The sequence below is a fragment of the Pristis pectinata genome, chromosome 1, assembly GCF_009764475.1.
Source record: "Pristis pectinata isolate sPriPec2 chromosome 1, sPriPec2.1.pri, whole genome shotgun sequence".
Taxonomy (NCBI): domain Eukaryota; kingdom Metazoa; phylum Chordata; class Chondrichthyes; order Rhinopristiformes; family Pristidae; genus Pristis; species Pristis pectinata.
Window position 1 is genome coordinate 85,396,896 of NC_067405.1, and position 21,961 is coordinate 85,418,856.

Here is a 21,961-nt window from a genome sequence, read left to right on the forward strand (position 1 = left end):
CTCCTGTACCTCCTGCCTGATGGCAGCATCAAGAAGAGGGCATGGCCCGGATGGTGGGGGTCCCCGATGATGGATGTCACCTTCTTGAATATCACCTCTTTTCGATGTCCTTGATGGTGGGGAGAGCTGCACCCATGACGGAACGGGCTGAGTTCACCACTACAAGAGTCGCCAATTGGATGCGTAATTGTTGATTGTTTTAATGTATCCAAGTTTAAAATCTCTGAGTGATTTAATATGTGTGCTAGATTCAGTGTTCAAGCAGCAATGTCAACAAAAAAATGGTTATTGGAGCTGTGTTTTAGAGTAAGAGTTTACATCTGACAAAAGAATGCCAGTTATTTGCAAGAGGGCAGCGTGGTAGTGCAGCGATTAGCGCAACACTATTACAGCACCAGCGATCAGGGTTCAATTCCCGCCGCTGTCTGTAAGGAGTTTATATGTTCTCCCTGTGACTGCGTGGGTTTCCTCCGGGTGCTCCAGTTTCCTCCCACCTTCCAAAGATGTGCGGGTTAGTAGGTTATCGTGGGTGTAATTGGGTGGCGCGGGCTCATTGGACCAGAAGGGCCTGTTACTGTGTTGTATAAATAAAGTTTAACGTTTAAAAGATAACCAAACCAACAGAAGTCATCGGTAACAATCGAACTTTAGTCACTCTGCAAGAAAATGTGAAACAGAAGGATCCCAGTCGGGAGCCTCAGTTTTGAGTTAGTTATTGCTTGAAGGTTAATGCTCCATTTAATGTAGGATATTAGGCCACTGTGCTACGTACAGCAGCTGTCGGTACACGCTCCTGCAATCTGAACATAGGAAAAAAATCGATTCTGACTCATTCTGGGTTTGGCCATTGATTTATGAAGGCAGAAAGAGTCCAACAGGAATAGAACAGCCCCAGCTCCATGGCAGTGATTGACAACCACGCTAATACCTACAAAGTGGGAGGTCCCTGGCTCCATCCTAATGATTGACAGACAGGGTAAATCATGTAAAGGGGAGGGCCCAGAATCAGAATCAGAATTATTATCGCTTACTTATATGTCGTGAAATTGGTTGTTTTGCAGCAGCAGTACGGTGCAAAGGCATAAAATTACCATAAATTACAAAATAAATAAATAGTGCAAAAAATAGAATAACGAAGTAATGTTCATGGGATCATGGACTGTTCAGAAATCAGATGGCAGAGGTGAAGAAGCTGTTCCTAACTTGCTGAGTGTGGGTCTTCAGGCTCCTGTACTTCCTCCCCAATGATAGTAACAAGAAGGGGGCATGTTCGGGATGGTGAGGGTCCTTTGTGATGGATGCCACCTTCTTGAGGCACCAGTCCAGTCCAACCCTATGGCCACCTGCAGAAAGACGACCTCCACAACTCCATTCTAGTTATCGACAACCATGTTAGCCAAAGGGAAGGGGGCTTCCCAGTGCTGTCCCTGTGATGGACAACCTGGGGAACCCATGCAAAGGGGGAGGACCCTTCTCCATCCTTCTGATAGACAGTCTGGGTAACCTATGGGAAGGGGGCGTTCCTAACTCCATTCCCCTGATTGACAGCCTGAGTAACCCAAGGGAAAGGGATCTCCCACCGTCCTCTTCTGTGATTGACAGCATGAGTAACATGGGAAGGGGCGTTCCCAGCTCTATCCCTGTGATTGACAGTCTGAGCAACCCATAGGAAGGCGAGGTCCTACTTTCAGACCTGTGATTGACAATATGTAACATAGGAAGGGGGCGTTCCCAGCATCATAGCTGTGATTGACAGCCTGTGTAACCCATGGGAAGGGGAAGGGCTCATCCCTGTGATTGACAGACTGTGTAACCTAGGGGAGGGGGAGGTCCCAACTTCATCCCTGTGACTGACAGCCTGTGTAGCATGTGAAGGGGCGTTCCCAGTTCCATCCCTCTGACTGACAGCCTGGGTCACAGAGCCTGTATATTAAGGGAGCCTCAGCGCTCAGACTGTGCAGCTGGTCGGAAGTGTGACCAAGGCTAGTGCGTGAAAGGAGCTTGTCCCGCGCACACACACCTATCGCCCCCCCACCCCCACACACACAGGCTGCAGCCGAGAGCTGCTGGGATTTAACGGGAGCCCGAGTTGTCTGCGGATTGCCACCTGGTTTGCGGGATACTGCGGGAGTGCGGACCCTCTGTGGTCTCTGCGCCGGCTCTTTCTGGACCAACTGCTCGTCTGGCGCTTGTGCAGAGTGGGATCCCAGCTCGGGAGACAGCGCAGAAGGAGCTCAGACCTGCTTTTGGGACCCTCCGAGTGGAAATCAGCCAGTATTTGGAGAGCGTCGGAGACGGGGGATGGCAGCTTTACGCACTGTCCGCGCCGCACTCTTCTTCTCGCTGCTTCCCCAGGTAAACCCGCCACTTTCCCCATCGCCGGCGGCGTTCTCTGCCCCATGGCTGCTCTCTCTCTCTCCTGCCTCCTGCCCCTCTCTCCCCCGTCTCCTCTCTCTCTCTCCTCTGCTCCTGCCTCTCTCTCTTCTGTTCCCTGCCCCTCTCTCGCTCTCCTCCCTTGCCCCCGCCCCTCTCTCCCCGTCTCCTGCATCTCTTCTCTGCCCCCTGCCTCTCCCTTCTCCCTTCCTCTCTCTCTCTTTCCCTCCCCTACTTACACCCCCCCCCCCCCCCCCCCCCCCCCGTCTCTCAGTCCAGCTCCCTGCACTCCGCCTCTCACCCTGACCTTGTGTTTTCAAAGGTTTCCTGCAGTGGTACGTTCGAACTGAAGATCCACCAGTTTGTGAACGGCGGGGGCTTGTTGGCGTCTGGCGGTCGCTGTGTCCCCGACTGCCGCACTTTCTTTCGGGTGTGTTTGAAGCATTTCCAAGTGGTGGTGTCCCCGGAACCGTGCACCTACGGAAGCGTCCTCTCCCCGTTCCTGGGCAGCAGCAGCTCCTTCAGGGTGGCGGCCACTCAGGTCCCGCTCAAGCTCAACTTCACCTTCAAGTGGCCGGTGAGGGGCAATCCCTGCTTCAAAGGAGAGGGAGCCGCGGGCCGACCGGCCGGCCGAGCGGACCAGGGCACGGCAGAGCGGAGAGAAGGAGGGGGAGTTCAGAGTGAGGATGTCAGGGTGATAGCGAGAGGCTGGAAACGGTCAGGAAGTGAACGGGAGAAGACAGAGGCTGCCCCCCTCACCCTTGATTCCACCTGAAAGGCACACATACATACACTAACACACACAAATACACAGCTATACACACATATGTACACACAGACACATCTATACGCACACAGATCTATACACACAGCCAAGTACACCTACACACACAGATGCACATCTATACACACAGATACATACCTATACACACATCTGTACAGACAGACACACATCTATACGCACAAACACACATCTACACACACACATACATCTATACATAGACACACATTCAAACACACATACATAGAGACAGATACACATGCATACACATTCAGCGGCAGACACCTATATACACAGACACAGTTACACACATGTACTTACACCCACAGACCCACATACATACATAGACACATATATACGCGCGCGCACACACACACACACACACAAGCACAACCATACAGACACCTACATGAACACACACATGTGCATACACATTCAATCACAAACACACGTGCACACAAACAGAAATACCGTGCATGTGTAGAAGCGGATACTGGGAAGTGCCCACAGACACACAGACACCTACACACAGACACACACAAACAGAAACAAATACGGGCAGCAGACAGGAATAAACAACAGAATCACAGAGAGAACGGCACGCGTGCAGGCAGGCAGGTAAAGGGTCGACTCTCGGCAGCAGCGGGGATAGCGAGAGAGAATAACCCGAGAGAGCAGCGTGGGAAGAGGAGAACCGAGTGGGCAGTGGAGTGACGACGGGGACCAGCCGACTCGCTCCTGTGAACCGAGCGGCATTCGCGCTGTGGATGTTACAGTGAAAGCAGTGTGTGGGGACACGGTTGCGCCTCTAACTTTCTCCCTCTTCTGTTTGACAGGGAACTTTCTCCCTCATCATCGAAGCTTGGAACTCTCCCTCCGGCCAGCCGAGCCCCAGTAAGTCCAGCGGTTTGAGAGGGGGCGACACTGAGGTGCGCGCTGTGATCAGTTCGGTCAATTGATAACTAAGTTGTAGCGAGGTCTCCCGTTAGTTGTGATACAATGCTGTAAGGTTGTGGTTGTGCAGACTCGCGGTTAGAGCCCTCCGTCCCATAGTCCTGGCTCCTCAGCACAATCGACTTCCTATCGTTTATTTTTGGCGTGGGAAACTGAGCTGGATGTTGGTGAGAAAGACGAAATCTTGCCAAGCCTTCCGGACGGCCTTTTCCTGCGCTTCACACCTCCGACAATCGACGCCGCCCTTTTTGGAAAGGCGGCCTCGATTGTTCTGAGAAGAGAGGGAGTTTGGGTTACAGAGGCCCGGCGCTTCGCTAGGTCGGAACAATTGTCCTTGAAAACCCCGGCTCCATCACTCGGAGATCTGCTGGCTCCGGGATCACTCTGGGATCTACAGTCATCGTCACTCCGGGATCTGCTGTCTCCGTCACACTGGGATCACTCTGGGATCTGCTCTATCAATCTCCCTGGGACCTGCTGTCTCTGTCGCTGGGATCACTGTAGTTACCCTGGATTCTGCTATCTCCATCACTGGGACCTGCTGTCTCTGTCGCTGGGATCTTCTAACTCTATCACCCAGGATCAGCTGTTGCCATTATTCCATGATCACTCTGGAACCTGTGTCTTCACCATCCCGGGATCTGCTGTCTCCATCACTTCGCGAGAGATGTACTTTCTAACTCGAGGGGTCTTCCTTCTCCATCCCATCAGTATTGCAGATTCTCCAGGACGCCCTTGCACTCTCAGCTCGGGGGTCACTATGTATCTCCATTACCCTGCAATTGCTCTTTCCTTTTCACACCAAGGCTCTATCTGTCTTCATCGCCTTGAGGTCACTCCAGGATCCGCAGGTTTCTCCATGCTGGTATCTATACACCTCGCACTCTGAGGTTTCATCCAGCTTATTCCAGGCCTTGTCTCTCTATCACTCCAGGATAACTCCAAGTTCAGGCTGTGTGTCGCTATCACTCTGAGATCACTCCAGGATTAATGTATCTCCAGCACATTGGGCTGTGTATTTCTGTATGAATCCGGGAACGGGCTGTCCCTTCCACTCAGGGATTTGTGTGCCTCCGTCACTCTGGGACCCCTGCTGGGATCAGTGTCTCCATTACACTTGGGATCACTCCAGAGCCGGTGTGACCCCATCGCTCCAGGATCTTTGGGTTTTCACCAGTCCGTGACCACTGCAAGATCTGTGCGCTGTGTGTCTGGGACCACGCCAGCCCGTCTCTCTTTCAGTCTGTGTGTCTCCCCATCGCTCTGGGATCTGTGTATCACCACTCTAGGATTACACCAGGAGTTCGGTTTTCCCAGCACTCAGGATCACACCAGGATCTTATTCCACAGGATCTCTCCTGCTCACCACTTGGGACCTGTTCTCTAAAAAATAAATCCACGAAGTCTCATGAGACCGTGCTCCTACAAGATCAGGGCTGACCCAAGGTCCAACATCTCTTTATGTAAAAAAAAATCTACCCCGAGTAAAATGAAAATCAATAACCCAGCATTTCCCAGGTTTGGAAGAGAGTTCCAATCAATTATCAATTCTGCAAGAGGCAGTTTGTGTTAACTCCGCTCTTCCATGACCCTAGTTCTGATGTGACCATCCACCCTAGCCCCCCCCCCCCCCCACACACACACACGCTGCTTTATTTCATGCTGCAGCGCTCCCATTTACTGCCACCGCCATGATTTTTATTTTGTGAATATCACTTGGTAAATTTATCCGTCTATTGAGCCTGCTTACGAAGTCTGCGGGTAGAAACCCGAGATAAGGAGAATTCTAACCCAGTATCTAATCTTGAATAGATATGGTGATTTTTCAGTTTCCAAAATAAAACAGATAAAAGCAGAAAATTCTGATAACATCAACACAACCAACGCCGTGCTCACTGACACCTGTCCAGACCTGCCTCCTGACACGCAGACAACGTAAGCTCCATCCTCAGTAATGTCAACACCAGAGTTCATGGTCTGACCGGGGTCTCTGACCCTCCCTCAGGCCGGGGACCTGGTCTGTAGCTCCTTCCTATTTACTCACCGAAAGTGCAACTTATGGGATGTTTTTGAGCGTTTCCCCCTCTGGCTGGTTTCTCTCTCTCACTTCCTCGAGTTGGGACACCTCAACCTAGAAGGGAATTGATTTTTCATCTCACACAGGGCGCTGTTTGGCATCGCCAGTGTCCTGTCTGCCTGCCCACACACCCCACCCCCTCTCACCACCACCCCCCCCCCCCCCCCCCCCCCCCCACCCAGACGGACATCGAGGGTTGGAAATTCCTTCAATGAGTTAGAAGCCCTTCTCTTCCGAGTTAAGAACTTTGAGTACCGGCGGGTGATTGTATGTGGAGGAATTTAGCCAGGACTCCCCGGGCTGGGCGAGTGAGGGACAGGATGGTACGTTTCATTCCGATCTTGCCGGGAACTAGTGGCACGGTTGTCCTGAGTTAACCCGCTTGTTTGCTGCGTGCAGATGTAACCAGCCCTGAGATGTTGATCAGCCGTTTTGCTATCCAGAGACGTCAGCCTGTGGACACGGTCTGGTCCCGGGATGTCCAGCGGATGGGCCATACCCAGCTGCACTACTCGTACCGGGTGGTCTGCAGCCACCACTACTACGGCGAGGGCTGCTCCCACTACTGCCGGCCCAGGAACGACACCTTCGGGCATTTCACCTGCGGACAGGAGGGGCAGCGGATCTGCATGGCCGGATGGAAAAATGAGTACTGCGCACAGCGTAAGGCTGGGGTAACGGGACCGGGGGGGGGGGGGGGGGGGGGGGGGGGGAGGCGGGGTGGTGGGTAAGGGAGGAAGGAGGGGAGAAGGAGGGGCGGGCGGGGAGAGAGGGAGGGGAGAGGAGAGGGGTGGGTGCGGAGGGGGAGGTGGGGAGAGGGAGTGGTGAGGGGAAAGGATGGGGAAGGGAGGGGGCAGTGGGAGAGGGAAGGGGAAGAGGAGGGGAGGGGGGAAGGAGGAGAGGGAGAAGGTGGGAGGGAAGGGAGGGAAAGGGGGGACGGACAGTGATTTGGTGAGGGGGAGGCAGAGGCGAGGGTATTAATTGGGAATTACTGGTACTGGCTGTTGTGTACCTGTCACAGGGGGTTACTAGAGGCACAAGAGTATTAGCTGCACTTGCCAGTGTCAGGGTGGGCTAGTTATTATTGTGGCCACTCAGGAGGGGCCGTTACAGTGAAGGAACCTGAGAGGGAATCGGGGAGTGGGAGCAGAGGAGGGGCGGGGCAGGGTTTGCATGCTGGTACTAGCGGTTATTACTGGCAGTAGGGATTATTACTGGCTGGGATGCCTGCACGCTGCTGACACTGAGCACTGTTGCCCTGTTGGGAGCAGCAGGGATGATTTAAAATCCCTCACTGGGGGATTATTAATGGCACTTTACATGATGTAACTATCACTGTCCACTGTACTGGAGTTGCCCCAGGGACCTTATCATTGGAGACCACAGTGTTAATACTAGCCCTGTCCAAAGAACTAGTCCCCAGCAACAGGCACCTTGGTACCAGTACTAACACCATGGCGCTGGAGACTGGTACTAGCATCAGGGTGTTGTTAGTTGTTCTATTGGGCAGGCTGAACTGCTTTAATGGAGACACGGGAGACTGCAGATGCTGAAATCTGGAGCAATAAGCAATCTGCTGGACGAATTCTACTGGAGGACCATTCATTGGTCCAGATGAAGGGTTTCAACCCAAAACGTTAACAGTCCATTTCCTTCAACAGATGTCCACGGAGTTCCTCCACCAAATTGTTTTTGAACTGCTTTAATGTCAGCTTGTGGCTGTCAATGACATTGGGTGCTTATTACTCACACCTTCTGTGGGTAGTTGTCACCAGCTGGCTCTGGGGTTTTATTCCCTCCACTTATGGCAGAGACTGAGCTCTCTTATGTGCTGGGAGGAGCAGAGACACAAAGGGGGAGACAAGTGACTGCAGATGCCGGAATCTGGAGGAACCCAGTGGGTCGAGCAGCATCTGTGGGGGGGGGGGGAAGGAATTTTGGGTCGAGACCCTGCATCAGGACTGAGGGTGGAGAGGACAGATAGAGGGGGGAGTGGTGAGACAGGGGCCGGGGGGTAATTGATGGACTGAGAAGGAGTGGAAGGGGAGGGGTGGAGTTGGGAGACAGAGGTAGGTAGATGATAGGTGGAAGCAGGCAAAAGAGAGGGCAGATGTGCGGGATGGGAGGGTGAAGGTGGAGACAGCTAGGAGGGTGATAAGTGGGAACACCAAGGCTACCAATGCTGCAGTCTGATAAGGTGATACGAGGGAGAGTATCAATTAGGTGATTATTAGTCACTCTGGGGATTAACAGTGGTAGCCGACAATGACCAGGTGATACTTCGAATTGTAACATTGAGGGATAAATACCCACCGAGATACCCCGGGATAATACCCCAACTGTACTTACACCCACGTGAAGAGGTAGTTGGGTAATTGCTACTGAGTCCTGATGCAGGGTTTTGCCATAGAACCATACAGCACAAAATAGGCCCTTCGGCCCACCGTGTCATGCCGTCCATCAGACCACCCTCACACTACCTAACCCCTTCCTCCCGCATATCCCTCTATCTCACGTTCCTCCATATGCCTATCCAACAAGCTCTTGAACCTGTTCAATGTATCTGCCTCCACCACCACCCCAGGCAGTGCATTCCATGCACCAACCACTCTTTGGGTGAAAAACCTCCCTCTGACATCTCCCCTGAACCTCCCACCCATAACCTTAAAGCCGTGACCTCTCGTCTTGAGCATTGGTTCCCTGGGAAGGAGGCGCTGACTGTCTACTCTATCTATTCCTCTCAATATTTTATATACCTCTATCATGTCTCCTCTCATCCTCCTCCTTTCCAGTGAATAAAGCCCTAGCACCTTAAGCCTCTCCTCATATTCAATACCCTCCAATCCAGGCAGCATCCTGGTAAATCTCCTCTGCACCCTCTCCAATGCCTCCACATCCTTCCTATAATGAGGCGACCAGAACTGAACACAGTACTCTAAATGTGGCCTAACTAGAGTTTTGTAAAGCTGCATCATAACCTTGCGGCTCTTAAACTCAATCCCGCGATTTATGAAAGCCAACATCCCATTGGCCTTCTTAACTGCTCTTTCCACCTGTGAGGCAACTTTCAACGAACTGTGAATATGAACCCCCAGATCCCTCTGCTCCTCCACACTGCCAAGTACCTTGCCGTTTACCCTGTACTCTGCCCTGGAGTTTGTCCTTCCAAAGTGTACCACCTCACACTTCTCCGGATTGAACTCCATCTGCCACTTGTCAGCCCAGCTCTGCATCCTATCAATATCCCTCTGTAAGCTCCGACAGCCCTCCACACTATCCACAACACCACCTATCTCAGTGTCATCCGCAAACTTACTAACCCAGCCCTCCACCCCCTCATCTAAGTCATCTATAAATATCACAAAAAGTAGAGGTCCCAGAACCGATCCCTGTGGGACACCACTAGTCACTGCCTTCCAATCCAAGGGCACTCCTTCCACCACAACCCTCTGCTTTCTACATGCAAGCCAATTCCTAATCCACACAGCCAAGCTTCCTTGGATCCCTTGGCCTCTGACCTTCTGAAGAAACCTACCATGAGGAACCTTATCAAACGCCTTACTAAAATCCATGTAAACCACATCCACCACACTGCCCTCATCAATCTTCCTGGTCACCTCCTCAAAGAACTCTATCAGGCTTGTGAGGTAAGATCTTCCCTTCACAAAGCCATGCTGGCTGTCCCTAATCAGTCCATGATTCTCTAGGTGTTCATAAATCCTATCCCTTAGAATCCTTTCTAACAGCTTACCCACCACAGACATGAGACTCACCGGTCTATAATTCCCTGGCCTATCCCTATTACCTTTTTTGAACAAGGGGACCACATTCGCAACCCTCCAGTCCTCCGGCACCACCCCCGTAGACAACGAGGACTCAAAGATCCTTACCAGCGGTTCAGCAATCTCCTCCCTAGCCTCTCGAAGCAGCCTGGGGAAAATCCCGTCAGGCCCCGGAGATTTATCTGTCTTAATATTATTTAACAACTTCAACACATTCTCTCTCTTGATATCAACAACCTCGAGAACATTACCCCTACCAGCACTCCCTTCCGCATGATCAAGACCCCTCTCCCTGGTGAATACCGAAGAGAGGGGTCTTGATGATGCGGCAAGGTACTCATTCAGAACTTCTCCCACTTCTGCCGCCTCCAGGCAAATTCTCCCACCTTTGTCCTTAATCGGACCTACCTTCACCCTAGCCATCCTCCTACCCTTCACGTACTTGAAAAAGGCCTTGGGATTTTCCTTAACCCTACTAGCCAAAGCCTTTTCATGTCCCCTTCTAGCTCTCCTCAGCCCTTGCTTAAGTTCCTTCCTCGCTACCCTATATTCCTCACGGGCCCTGTCTGAACCTTGCTGCTTATACCTCACGTACGCTACCTTCTTCTCCCTAACAAGTCGTTCCACCTCTCTCGTCACCCACGGTTCCTTCACCCTGCCATTCCTTCTCTGCCTCACCGGGACACCACAGATGTTGTTTGTCCCGCTGAGTTCCTCTGTCAAGTTGTTTGTTGGGACCTTAGATCTACTTCCCATTAAAAGTCATCACCTCCAACTGTTCCCCACTGACAAGACAGTCTGGATTTTTTTTTGCTCAGGTCTCTGAAGCAGAAATGAACCCAGAGTCAAGAGTGCCTCCCACTCTGTACTTGGGTTTATACTAGGCATCATCCAGGAGTACATGCCAGCCATGTTGTATTGGCACTGGTTGTTGTCACTGGCATTTGCCAGTGTGTGACCATCACTGGGGAGAGGGAGGGCGGAACTCTCCCTGCAGAAATGTAATTGGGTGTAAAATGTTTCTGGAACTGCCTGCACTCCTGTGATTATCACTGGGGATAATTGCAGCAGCTCTCCACAATGCACGAACAGTAGAAGCTAAGACTGGCTCTGGAATGACATAATTGACACTGTGTCCAGAATATACTGTTAAAGAGGGCAATTGCTGATAGTGTTCAGCATGTACAGGTCATCAGACATATTCCTGACACAACGGTTATTACTCGCGCTGGGTAACTTTCACTTCCACTGATCACTGAGAGGTCATTACATGACGATACTGTCCCTTATCAATCTCTGCCTGCCTCGGGTCGAGCTATAGGGTTACTACTGTGACTAAGAGGGGACTGGAGCAAGACTTTTAACTGGCACTAAGTGTGATTACCAGCGATGAAAATATTTGGTGTTGTTACTGACACTGTTGAGAAATCTACCTGACACCATCGTCATTTTTCATTCCCATCTCCCCCCCCCCCCCCCCCCCCCCACCTCCCTCACTCGATCCCAGGCTCCACCTTCCTCTCCTGTCAGATTCCATCACCTGCAGCCCTTTGTCACCCCCACCCATCACCTCCCAGCCTCTGTCGCTATTCCCACTCCCCCCTCCCCATCTGCCCATCACCCCTCCTCACCCGCATCCACCTATCACCCGCCAGCCCTTGCTCCAGTCTTTCCCTTCACTTCTTTATACCGGCTCTCTCCTCTATGTCTTTCAGTCCAGATGAAGGGTCTCGACCCGAAGTGTCGACTGTCCATTTCCCTCCATAGATGCTGCCTGACCCGCTGAGTTCCTCCAGCTTTGTTTGTGTTGCTCCAGATCCCAGCGTCCGCAGTCTCTTGTTTCTTTAGTTTTGAAACTGTCTAGGATGCGGCATCATTGGCCGTTACTCTCACTGGATGCATTGGTGGCACAGGAAGATTATTACCGGCAGTGCGATGGGGTTTGTTACTGACAATGAGTTTTTGTGTAGCCACAGATTACTACGGTTTCACTGATAAACTGGCATCCTTAAAACCGTACCATTCACCGGGGTTCCTTATCAGCAAGTATATGAAATTTTTATTTAAAAACTGAAGGTGCTAGAAATCTGAAACAAAAACAGAAAATCCTAGAAACTATCAGCACCTGTGGAGAAAAAAAAACAGGGTTAACATTTCAGGTCAGGCATCCTCCATCAGAACTTTATCGGTTCCGACGAAGAGTCTTCCACCTGAAACATTAACTCTGTTTCTCTCTCCGCAGACACTGCCCGACCTGCTGAGTGTTTCCAGCATCTTCTGTTTTTATTCAATATTAGTCATGTACAGGTTCAGCCGTCACCGTAGGTTCTTACTGGTCTCCGGACTCATCACTGGCACTGTTTCGGGTTCCGTCATGAGCAGGACACGACTCCCAGTTGTCTGTGTGTATTTCTTACACAGCTGGGACAGGGTGTTGCTGGAACCGGGAGTGTTTCTACAGAGACTTGGGTTGGTGGTGGGATTGCACTGCGCGTCGCTGCCGCCGTCGTTGCAGGCACTGGGAGATGTTACAGTCTAACACCGGCACCGTCCGAGATGTGATTTAACACTGACCTTCCCGTCTGTCCTTGCAGCAATCTGCCGAACTGGGTGCAGCACACAGCACGGATACTGCGATCGACCGGGTGAGTGCAAGTAAGTTACTGGTGGGCAGGAGGCGTGAGCTGGCGGTCCCAGCCACGTCAGTGCTTGGCGTTCTTCCGTGTGGTTCACAGGACGACTAACTGGGTTTTTCTCTCTCACTCTCTCTTGAGGTGCCACTATGGATGGCAGGGAGATTCATGTACTGACTGCGTGCGGCACCCGGGCTGTCTGCATGGGACCTGTGAGCAGCCCTTCCAGTGTAACTGTAGGGAGGGCTGGGGCGGTCTCTTCTGTAACCAGGGTGAGTGAAGTTCGATCTGCGTGAGGCAGCCCCCACCACCATCTCCCCACCCACATCGATTTCATCCCCAGCCCTGCACGGCGCACAACCCCCGGATCCAGCGTGAGGCCCATCTGAATCTAGATCGTATAAATCGTTCATGGAGCACGGAAACAGGCCCTTCGGCCCACTGAGTCTGTCCTGACCATTAATCACCTACTTGCACCAATCCCATGTTATTGTCCCCACATTCCCATCAATTCCCCCCCCCCCCCCCCCGTTCTACCACTCACCTCCACATTAGGGGCAATTTACAGTGGCCAAATAACCTACCAACTTGCACGTCTTTGGGATGTGGGAGGAAACCGGAGCACCCGGGGGAAACCCACGCAGGAGAACGTGCAAACTCCACACATACTGCACCTGAGGTCAGGATTGAACCCGGGTTTCTGGCGCTGTGAGACAGCGGCTCTACCTGCTGTGCCACTGTGTCACCCAGTTGCCAGTTCCCAAACTCAGATGTTGATGGCGCTGAGTCAGATGGAATCGATGAGCCTCAGACACCTTAAACACTCCCCCAGAGTAACTGGAACAGAAGTCCTGGTGTTGAACAACTGCTGGTTACTGGGTGTAACTAGTGAATGAACTAGGACCAGATTTCAAATCCAATCAGCAGGTGCTGTCTGCCTAACCCCGAGAGGCGTGTTGAACCTGGAGAGCGAGGGCTACCCTCCATCTCACCACTATCCCTCGAAGGGGACAGGTCCACATCCCCCCCCCCCCACCCCACAGCACAAGAAAGAACATCATTCCACTCCTGCCACAGTTCCCTGTAACCTCGCCTCTTCCGTTCCCTTTGCTTCTCCTATACGTTTGAAATGGAAGAGATGAACGGTGAGGAAGCTGTTGCCAGACCTGGCTTGTGAATTGTAACTGACTTCGCTCCCCTTCCCTCTCTCTACCGATCACAGATCTCAACTACTGCACCCACAACAAGCCCTGCCTGAACAACGCCACCTGCACCAACACGGGCCAAGGCAGTTACACCTGCACCTGCCAGCCCGGCTTCACCGGCATCAACTGCCAGTCACCTGTGCCCAAGTGTGACAGCAGCCCCTGCAGAAACGGAGGGACCTGCACGGTAAGGAACAACGCACGCCGCAGCCCTGCTCAGCTTCAACCAGCCTGGAGTCCTCACCACTGCCGGGCGTTCTCCGGCAGGAAAGATCTGTCCAACCGAGGGGAGACACACTGTCCCACGGAGAGGGTAGATTCACACAGAACAAAACTGTTCCATTAGGGAGAGGACGGTCCCTTTGGAGAGAGACACTGTCCCACAGAGAGAGTAGGTTCATAGAGGGGAAAAAAAACATGCTGGAGGAACTCAGCGGGTCGAGCAGCATCTGTGGTGGTAAAGGTATAGTTGACATTTCGGGTTGAGACGTCATCCGGTCCAGGTGAAGGATCCCGACCCGAAATCTCGCCTGTCCATTTCCCTCCACAGATGCTACCTGACACACTGAGTTCCTCCAGCGATTTGTTTTTTTGCTCCAGATTCTGCAGTCCCGCATGTCTCCAGATTCACAGAGGACAGGGCTGGTCCCGTTACGGAGGCACTGTCCCAGGGAGTGGGGTGAATTCAGACAGGACAAGGGTGATCCCACCACAGAGTGGGGGTGGGGAGTCCCATCAACGGGGGGGGGGGGGAGATAAAATGCAGGGAAGTTGTTGATAGGAAACAAAGGTCAGATCTTAAGGACACAATCATTGTGCATAAAGAACCCCCCCCCCCCCCCCCAATTTTTAATCATTTAGTTTCTGCAATAACCGCTAGCTCTGGGGTCTGATAGACGCGGAAAGCAAATACTGGGACTCTTCTAACCTCACTGCGAGAGCAGGCTATCTCGTTAATCTGCCCAAACCACAGTCGGTTCTCAACAGCTGTGTTTTCCAGGAGAGCTCATCATTAAGCCTGGAGCCACTCCCACCTTCCCCTGGCTCTGTCCCCCTGCCTCTGGCTCTCTCTCTCTGCTCTGCCAACTTGTCTGAGAGTCTTTGCTGCAAGTGTATAGACGGCGATACCGTGAAACGGGCCAGTTATTCCTAACGCTGTGGTCCTATTGTTGCAGGAGTCGGAGGAAGGTTACCGCTGCTCTTGTCTACCTGGCTATGATGGGCAGCACTGTGAGAACAGCGTCTTGACCTGTGCAGATTTCCCCTGTTTCAATGGCGGCTCCTGCTACGAGAGATCACAAGGAGTCCCTTACATCTGTAGCTGCCTCCCGGGCTTTGCTGGCATCAACTGTGAGCAGAAGGTGGATCGGTGTTCCAGGAGCCCCTGTGCAAACGGTAACATAGCACCGTGTTTCTCCTTGTAACTTTATCCGTAACAGGGGAGTGTTGTGGCCAATCAGATCATTGCGTCTTTAGTATGTCCCTGCCGCTGCGTCAATCCCTGACAAATCCCACTTCCCACTCACCCCTAAAATCCCGCCATAAATCCCAGACTAATCCTGTTGCCCGATCCCTCACACACTCCTGCCATAAATCCTACACTAATCCCACTCCCCAAGTGGAATCCATTGAGTAAGAGGCTCCCAACCATAACCCAGACTCTGTGGCAACAAAAGTTGCACTTAAAAGTCCATTCCGTTCAAGTTTGAGGACTTTTGCAACCCTTTATACGTACATCTGGTCTATATGTGTCCCTATATGTGTATATCCGCTTACATGTATGAGACTGTGGTTGTAAATGGACCGAGAAAGGGATAAATTATAGGTTTTTGAAAGTTCTGTCTCCACTACAGAGGTTCAACTTTAAGTAATAGTCACGGAGCGTGGGAGGAGTCGTAGTGTAACATGTCAGAATGATTCAAGCAAAGCTTTATAGATTCGAGAAGTCCTTAAGGCAATTTCTCTCTCGATGGAGGAATACAAATGCAGGGTTGTTCGATGGAAGGAAAGGGAAAGATTTGGGATACATGGACGTGATTGCTGCGGATAAAGATCCTGCCACCCTGGTTTTAAGCAGAGTTTCAGACTGCAAATAACCACTGGTAATGGGAAGCGGAGGGAGCAAATGCCGGGACTCTTCCAGTCTCACTGCGAGAGCAGGCCATCTTCATCTGCCGAAAATACAGACGGTTCACAACAGCCCGTGTTTCAGCTCCCGAGGGACTGGGAAGTTGGGGTGGTCACTGAGCCCTGACCCCACGACCGAGCCACAACAGACAGCGAGGCAGACTGGGTACTTGCCCAGGGTGCAAGTCACTACAGAACCCGAGTAAAGGGTCATCCCAAGAGCTTGCACCAAATCCTGGGATCCTACCCTGGTTTCCCCCGCATTTGATGTTGTAGAGACAGAGAAAATAGGAGCAGGAAAAGGCCATTCGGCCCTTCGAGACTGCTCCACCTCACAGTGCAATCCTGGCTCATCCCCCATCTCAATACCATTTCCTGCTCTCTCCCCTACACCCTTTGATGCCTTTTGAATCATTCTGACATGTTACACTACGACTCCTACCACGCTCCGTGACTATTACTTAAAGCTGAAAACAATATTCAGTGACTCGTCCTCCACAACCCTTCAGGGTAGAGAACTCCACAGGTTCACCTCCCTCGGTGTCGAAATCTCATCTCAGTCCTAGACGTCCTACCCCCCATCCTGAGACTGTAACCAGCCTGCCCCCACCCCTTCCAAGCCAGTGGAAACATCCTCCCCACATCCAACCTGTCTCACCTTGTCAGAATGTTGTACATTTCAATGAAATCTACTCTCAAACCTCTACACCCAAGTGAATACAGGTCTAGGTGATCCAATCTCTCCCTGTACGTCAGTCCCCCCATCTGCCTGGTGAACCATGTGCCAGTTCAGTATTTGGGATCTGGGAACTTCTTGATCATGGTCAGAGGGCATTGCCCGACACTGATAACACACTGTCACTGGTGGGTGGGTAGAATTCGAGGGTCAGGATGGGAGGGTGGACAGGAGGGGGAAGGATGGACAGGGATGGAGTGGAGGTGGACGGGGAGGGCAGGATGAAGTTCAGGAGGGAAGGGGTTTGAACAGGTGGGGTATGGGCAGGAGGGTATAGACAGGAATGGATGGGGGGTCGGGAGGAGAAGGGAGGGGCTGTTGAAGGGAGGGTGAAAGGACGGGGGTTGTCAATGTGGACGGGGTGGGAGGGGATGTGATGGGTGGCGAGGGGGTGAGAGTACAGGAGGAGGGTTTTCAGCTTGGCTGCGGGTCCGGACCCTCTGACCTCCCTCTCCCCTCCCGCAGGAGGCCGGTGCCTGGACCTGGGACTGTCCCGGACGTGCCGCTGCCGACCGGGCTTCGCCGGCCAGAGGTGCGAGATCAACGTCAACGACTGCGCCCGGAGCCCGTGCCTGCACGGCGGCAGCTGCTCGGACCAGGTGAACGGCTACCGCTGCCTGTGCGCCGCCGGCTACACCGGCCGGGACTGCGGCCAGCGGCTGCCCGGCGACTGCGACTCGGCGCCCTGCCTGCACGGCGGCACCTGCCACCCCGGCCTCTCCAGCCGGGGCCCCGTCTGCCAGTGTCCCTTCGACTTCATGGGCCTGTGGTGCCAGATCCCGGTGCGGGAGCCCAGCCCCTCGCAGAAGCGCCAGCAGCCGCCCAGCCCCGTGCCCTGGCAGCTGGTGTCCCTGGGCTGCGGCCTGGCCGCCTTCGCCCTCCTGCTCCTCGCCCTGGCGCTGGCCGTCCGGCACCTGCGGGCCTCGGGCGGGCACCAGCCCCGGCCGGCGGGCGCCATGAACAACCGCACCGACCCGCAGAGGGACAACCTGATCGCCGCCTCGCAGCTGAAGCTGGCCGGCCTGGAGGTGAACTGCGGCGGCGAGCGCGGCCGCTCGCACTGCAAGCTGACGAACTGTGCCGCCGACCTGGGCCGCGCCGCCGGCCCGAAGGGGGAGCCGTCGCCGGAGCTCAAGTGCCACAAGAACCAGCGGGGCCGGCGGGAGGAGAGCTGGCCCCTGGCCGGGCCCCGGTAGGTGGTGGCGCCGCCGCCGCGCTCCAGCTCTGGGGACGCTGGGCAGCCGAGCTCATCGGGCAGGGCTCCGGGGGCTCAGAAGGTTGTAGTCCCCCCCTCCCACTCCCCTCCCTCTCCTGCCCCTCCCCCTCCCTCCTGCCCCTCCCCCTCTACCCTTTCCCCTCTCCCCCCCCGACCCCCTCCCCTCTGCCTCCCACTCTCCCTCATCTGCCTCCCCCTCTCTCTCCCCCCTCCCACTCCCTTCCCTCTTATGCCCCTCCCCTGTCCCTCCCCATCTACCCTTCCCCCTCTCCCTGCCCCTGCTCCCTCTCCCCTCCGACTCTCCCTCTCCCCTCCCCCTCCCCTCCCTCAACCCTCCCTATTTCTCCCTTGCCTCGACCCCCCCTTCTCCCCTCCCCTTGACAGTCTCCTTACCCCTCATTCCCCACTCCTTCTCACCATCCACTTTTCCCAGCCTCCCCTTCCACTCCACTCCCTCGCCCTCCCTCCCTACATATTCCTCCATCCCTACATATCTCCACCACATCCCCCCCCACCCCCAGCTCAATCCTACCTTTCCCTCTATCATCATGTCACTTCTCTTTGCACTGTGGGAGGGGTGGTGCTGAGGGAGTGTCCCACTGTGGGAGGGGTGGTGCTGAGGGAGTGTCCCACTGTTGCGTGGGTGGTGCTGACTGAGTACCGCACTGCAGGATGAGCAGTATTGGTGGAGCTCCACAATGGAATGGACTGTACTGAGGGAGTGTCCCACTGTGGGAGGGGTGGTACTGAGGGAGTGTCCCACTGTGGGAGGGGTGGTACTGAAGGAGCTCCACACTTTGGGAGAGGACTTTCTAAGGGAAATCAGAGTGTTGTGGGAGAGGCAGTACTGAGGGACCGCTGTGCTGTGGGAGGGGCATTGCTGAGGGAGCATCACACAGTGGGGGGGGGTGATACTGAAGGATGTCTGCACTGTGGGTGGTACAGTGTCTCTGGAGGAGGGGCAGTACTGAGGGAGGGGATGTAATGAGTGAGTGCTGCATTGTGCGAGGGGCAGTATTGAGGGAGCACCTCACTGTGATAGTAGTGATGGATCTCTGCAGTGGGAGGGGCAGTACTGAAGGAGCTCCACAGTGTGGGGGGGGCAGTACTGAGGGAGCTCCACAGTGTGGAATGTGCTGTATTGAGCAATTGCCGCACTATGAAAGGCTATTGCTGAGGGAGCGCTGCACTGTGAGAGGGGCAGTACTGGTCATAGAGTTATACAGAAAGGAAACAAGCCCTTCAGCCCAACTTGTCCATGCCAACCAAGATGTCTATCTGAGCTATCCCATTTGCCTCCATTTGGCCCATATCCCTCTAAACCTTTCCTATCCATCTACCTGTCCAAATGCCTTTTAAATGTTGTAACTGCACCCACTTCTACCACTTCCTCTGACAGCTCATTCCATATACCCACCACCCTCTGTAAAAAAAAATTGTCTCTCAGGTCCCTTTTAAATCTTTCCTTTCTCACCTTAAACCTATACCCTCTAGTTTTAGAGTCCCCTACCCAGGCAAAAAGACATGACCACCTCCTTAATCTATGCCTTTCATGATTGTATAAACTTCTATAAGATCACCCCGCAGCCTACTTCACCAGCGAAAAAAAATTTCTTTGCATATCCAGTCTCTCCTTATTGCTCAAGCCCTCCAGTAGCATCCTCGTGAATCTTTTCTGCACTCTTTCCAGCTTAATGACATCCTTCCTACAGCTCGTTGACTAGAACCGTACACAGTACTCTGAGTGCAGCGTCACCAACAACTTGTACAGCTGTAACATTACATTCCAACTCCTGTACTCAGTGCTCTGACTGATGAAGGCAAGTTGGCCAAGCACCTTCTTCACCAGCCTGTCTAACTATGTCACCACTTTCAGGGAACTATGTACCTGTACCTCTAGGTCTCTCTGTTCTACAACACTCTCCAGGGCCCTACCGTTTACTGTGCAAGCCCTACCCTGGTTGTACCTACCAAAGTGCAACATCTCACACTTGTCCGAATTAAATTCCATCTGCCATTTCTTGGCCCACTTCCCCAGTTCATCAAGATCATGTTGTGACCTTCAACAATCTTCTTCGTTGTCCACTACACCACCAATTTTGGTATCACCTGCAAACTCAACCATGTTAACAACATTGTCATTCAAATCATTAACGTAGATGACAAACAACAATGGACCCTGCACTGTTCCCTGCAGCATACCACTGAGGGACATTGTCAAAGGCCATGCTAAAGTCAGTGTAGAATATGTAGTCCATAAAGTCCCTGCCCTCCTCAATCTTCTTTATTAGCTCTTCAAAAAAGTCTATCAAATTTGTGAGGCATGATTTCCCACCATGCTGACTATCCCTTAACAGTCCTTGCCTTTCCAAATGCTGGTAGATCCTGTCTCCCTGATTCCCCTATCATAACTTTTCCACCACTGATCTGAGACTCACTGTCCTGTAGTTCCCTGTCTTGTCCTTGCAGCCTTTGGTAAATAAAAGGCACAACATTAGCCATCCTCCTGTCTTCCAGTACCTCACCCGTGTGGCAGATCTTAAGAAGACGCAAATATCTCTGCTAGGGACCCTGCAATTTCTTCCCTAGCTTCCTACAATGTCCTAGGATACACTTGATCTGGCCCCAAGGATTTATCCACCTTAATATACCTTAAGCCCGCCAGCACCTCCTCTCTTGTAATGTGGATATGTTCCAGTACATCACTATTCATTTCCCTTAATTCCTTAGCTTTCATGACCTTCCTCACGGTAAATACAGATGAGAAATAGGCTCAAGGACAGCTTCTATACTACTGTTATAAGACTCTTGGACATCTTGTACATTAAAGATGAATTCTTGATCTCTCAATCAACCTCAACATGGCCCTTACACCTTATTGTCTGCTTGCACTGCACTTTCTCTGTAACTGTAACACTTTACTCCGCATTCCGTTATGGCTTTTCCCTTTTACTATCACAATGTACTTATGTTTTGAAATGATCTGCATGGATGGCATGCAAAACAAGGTTTTTCACTGTACCTCGGTACATGTGACAATAATAAACCAATTCCAAATTAATACCTCGCCTGTCTCCTGCGGCTCCACACATAAACCACCACATTCATCCTTAAAGGGACCTATTCTCTCCCTAGTTACGCTTTTGTTCTTAATATACCTGTAGAATCTCTTAGGATTTTCCTTAACCTTGCCTGCCAGATCCAGCTTATGCCCTCTTTTTGCCCTCCTCTTTCCCTCTAATGCGTACACCTACATCTCTTATACTCCTGAAGGAATTCGCTTGATCCCAGCAGCCTATTCCTAACACAAGCCTCCTTTTACCTGACCAATGCCTCAATATCCCTCGTCAACCAAGGTTCCCTAATCCTGCCAGCCTTGCCCTTCACTCTAGCAAGAATATACTGTCTCTGAGCTCTCCCTATCTCACTTTTAAAAGCCTCCCACTTGCAGACATCCCTACACCTACAAACAGCCTCTCCCGGTCAACCTTTGCAAGTTCCTGATTAATGCCGTCAAAACTTGCCTTGCCCCAATTTAGGACTTCAACTTGTGGACCAGTCCTATCTTTTTCCACAACTATTTTAAAACTAATAGAATTGCGGTCACCAGCCCCAAAGTGCTCTCCCACTGACACTTCGGTCACTTGCCCAGCCTCATTTCCCAACAGGGGGTCAAGTGTTGCCTTCCCTTTAGTTAGGCCATCTACACAGTATTTGAGAAGACCTTCCTGGGCACATTTAACAAACTCTACCCCATCCAAGCCCTTTGCAATCTGGCAGTCCCAGTCAATATGAGGGAAGTTGAAATTACTTACTATTACAAACCTATTATTCTTATAGCTATCTGCAATCTCCCTACATATTTGTTCCTCTTAAATCCTGTGGACTATTGGGGTGCCCATAATACAGTCCCATCAAAGTGATCATCTCCTCTTTGTATCTCCACACAGTGGGAGGGTCAGTGATGAGGGAGCACAGCTGTTGGGGTGACAGTACTGAGTGAACAGTGACAGTGAGCAATGCAGTGTGGCATGGGCAGTGCTGAGGGATCTCCGCACTGTGGGAGGGGCAGTGCTG

At 52.5% G+C, this 21,961-nt stretch overlaps 1 protein-coding gene across 3 annotated transcripts in view; it reads left to right on the forward strand.

Annotated features, from left to right (window-relative positions):
- The first annotated feature begins 1,929 nt into the window (after positions 1 to 1,929).
- The window catches only part of dll4 (delta-like 4 (Drosophila)), a 31,263-nt gene continuing 11,231 nt past the window's right edge, over positions 1,930 to 21,961 (forward strand). Inside the window, exons 1-9 of one of the 3 annotated variants that reach the window (XM_052015924.1) lie at positions 1,930 to 2,355; positions 2,696 to 2,950; positions 3,991 to 4,048; positions 6,585 to 6,848; positions 12,562 to 12,622; positions 12,742 to 12,872; positions 13,823 to 13,992; positions 14,981 to 15,200; positions 17,134 to 17,860. In XM_052015924.1, coding sequence (XP_051871884.1) covers positions 2,302 to 2,355; positions 2,696 to 2,950; positions 3,991 to 4,048; positions 6,585 to 6,848; positions 12,562 to 12,622; positions 12,742 to 12,872; positions 13,823 to 13,992; positions 14,981 to 15,200; positions 17,134 to 17,860 — 1,940 coding nt within the window. In that variant the 5' untranslated portion in view covers positions 1,930 to 2,301. Of the gene's footprint in view, positions 2,356 to 2,695; positions 2,951 to 3,990; positions 4,084 to 6,584; positions 6,849 to 12,561; positions 12,623 to 12,741; positions 12,873 to 13,822; positions 13,993 to 14,980; positions 15,201 to 17,133; positions 17,946 to 21,961 lie in introns of those variants that run through there. The other 2 variants (XR_007956357.1, XM_052015937.1) reach the window with 2 other exon arrangements.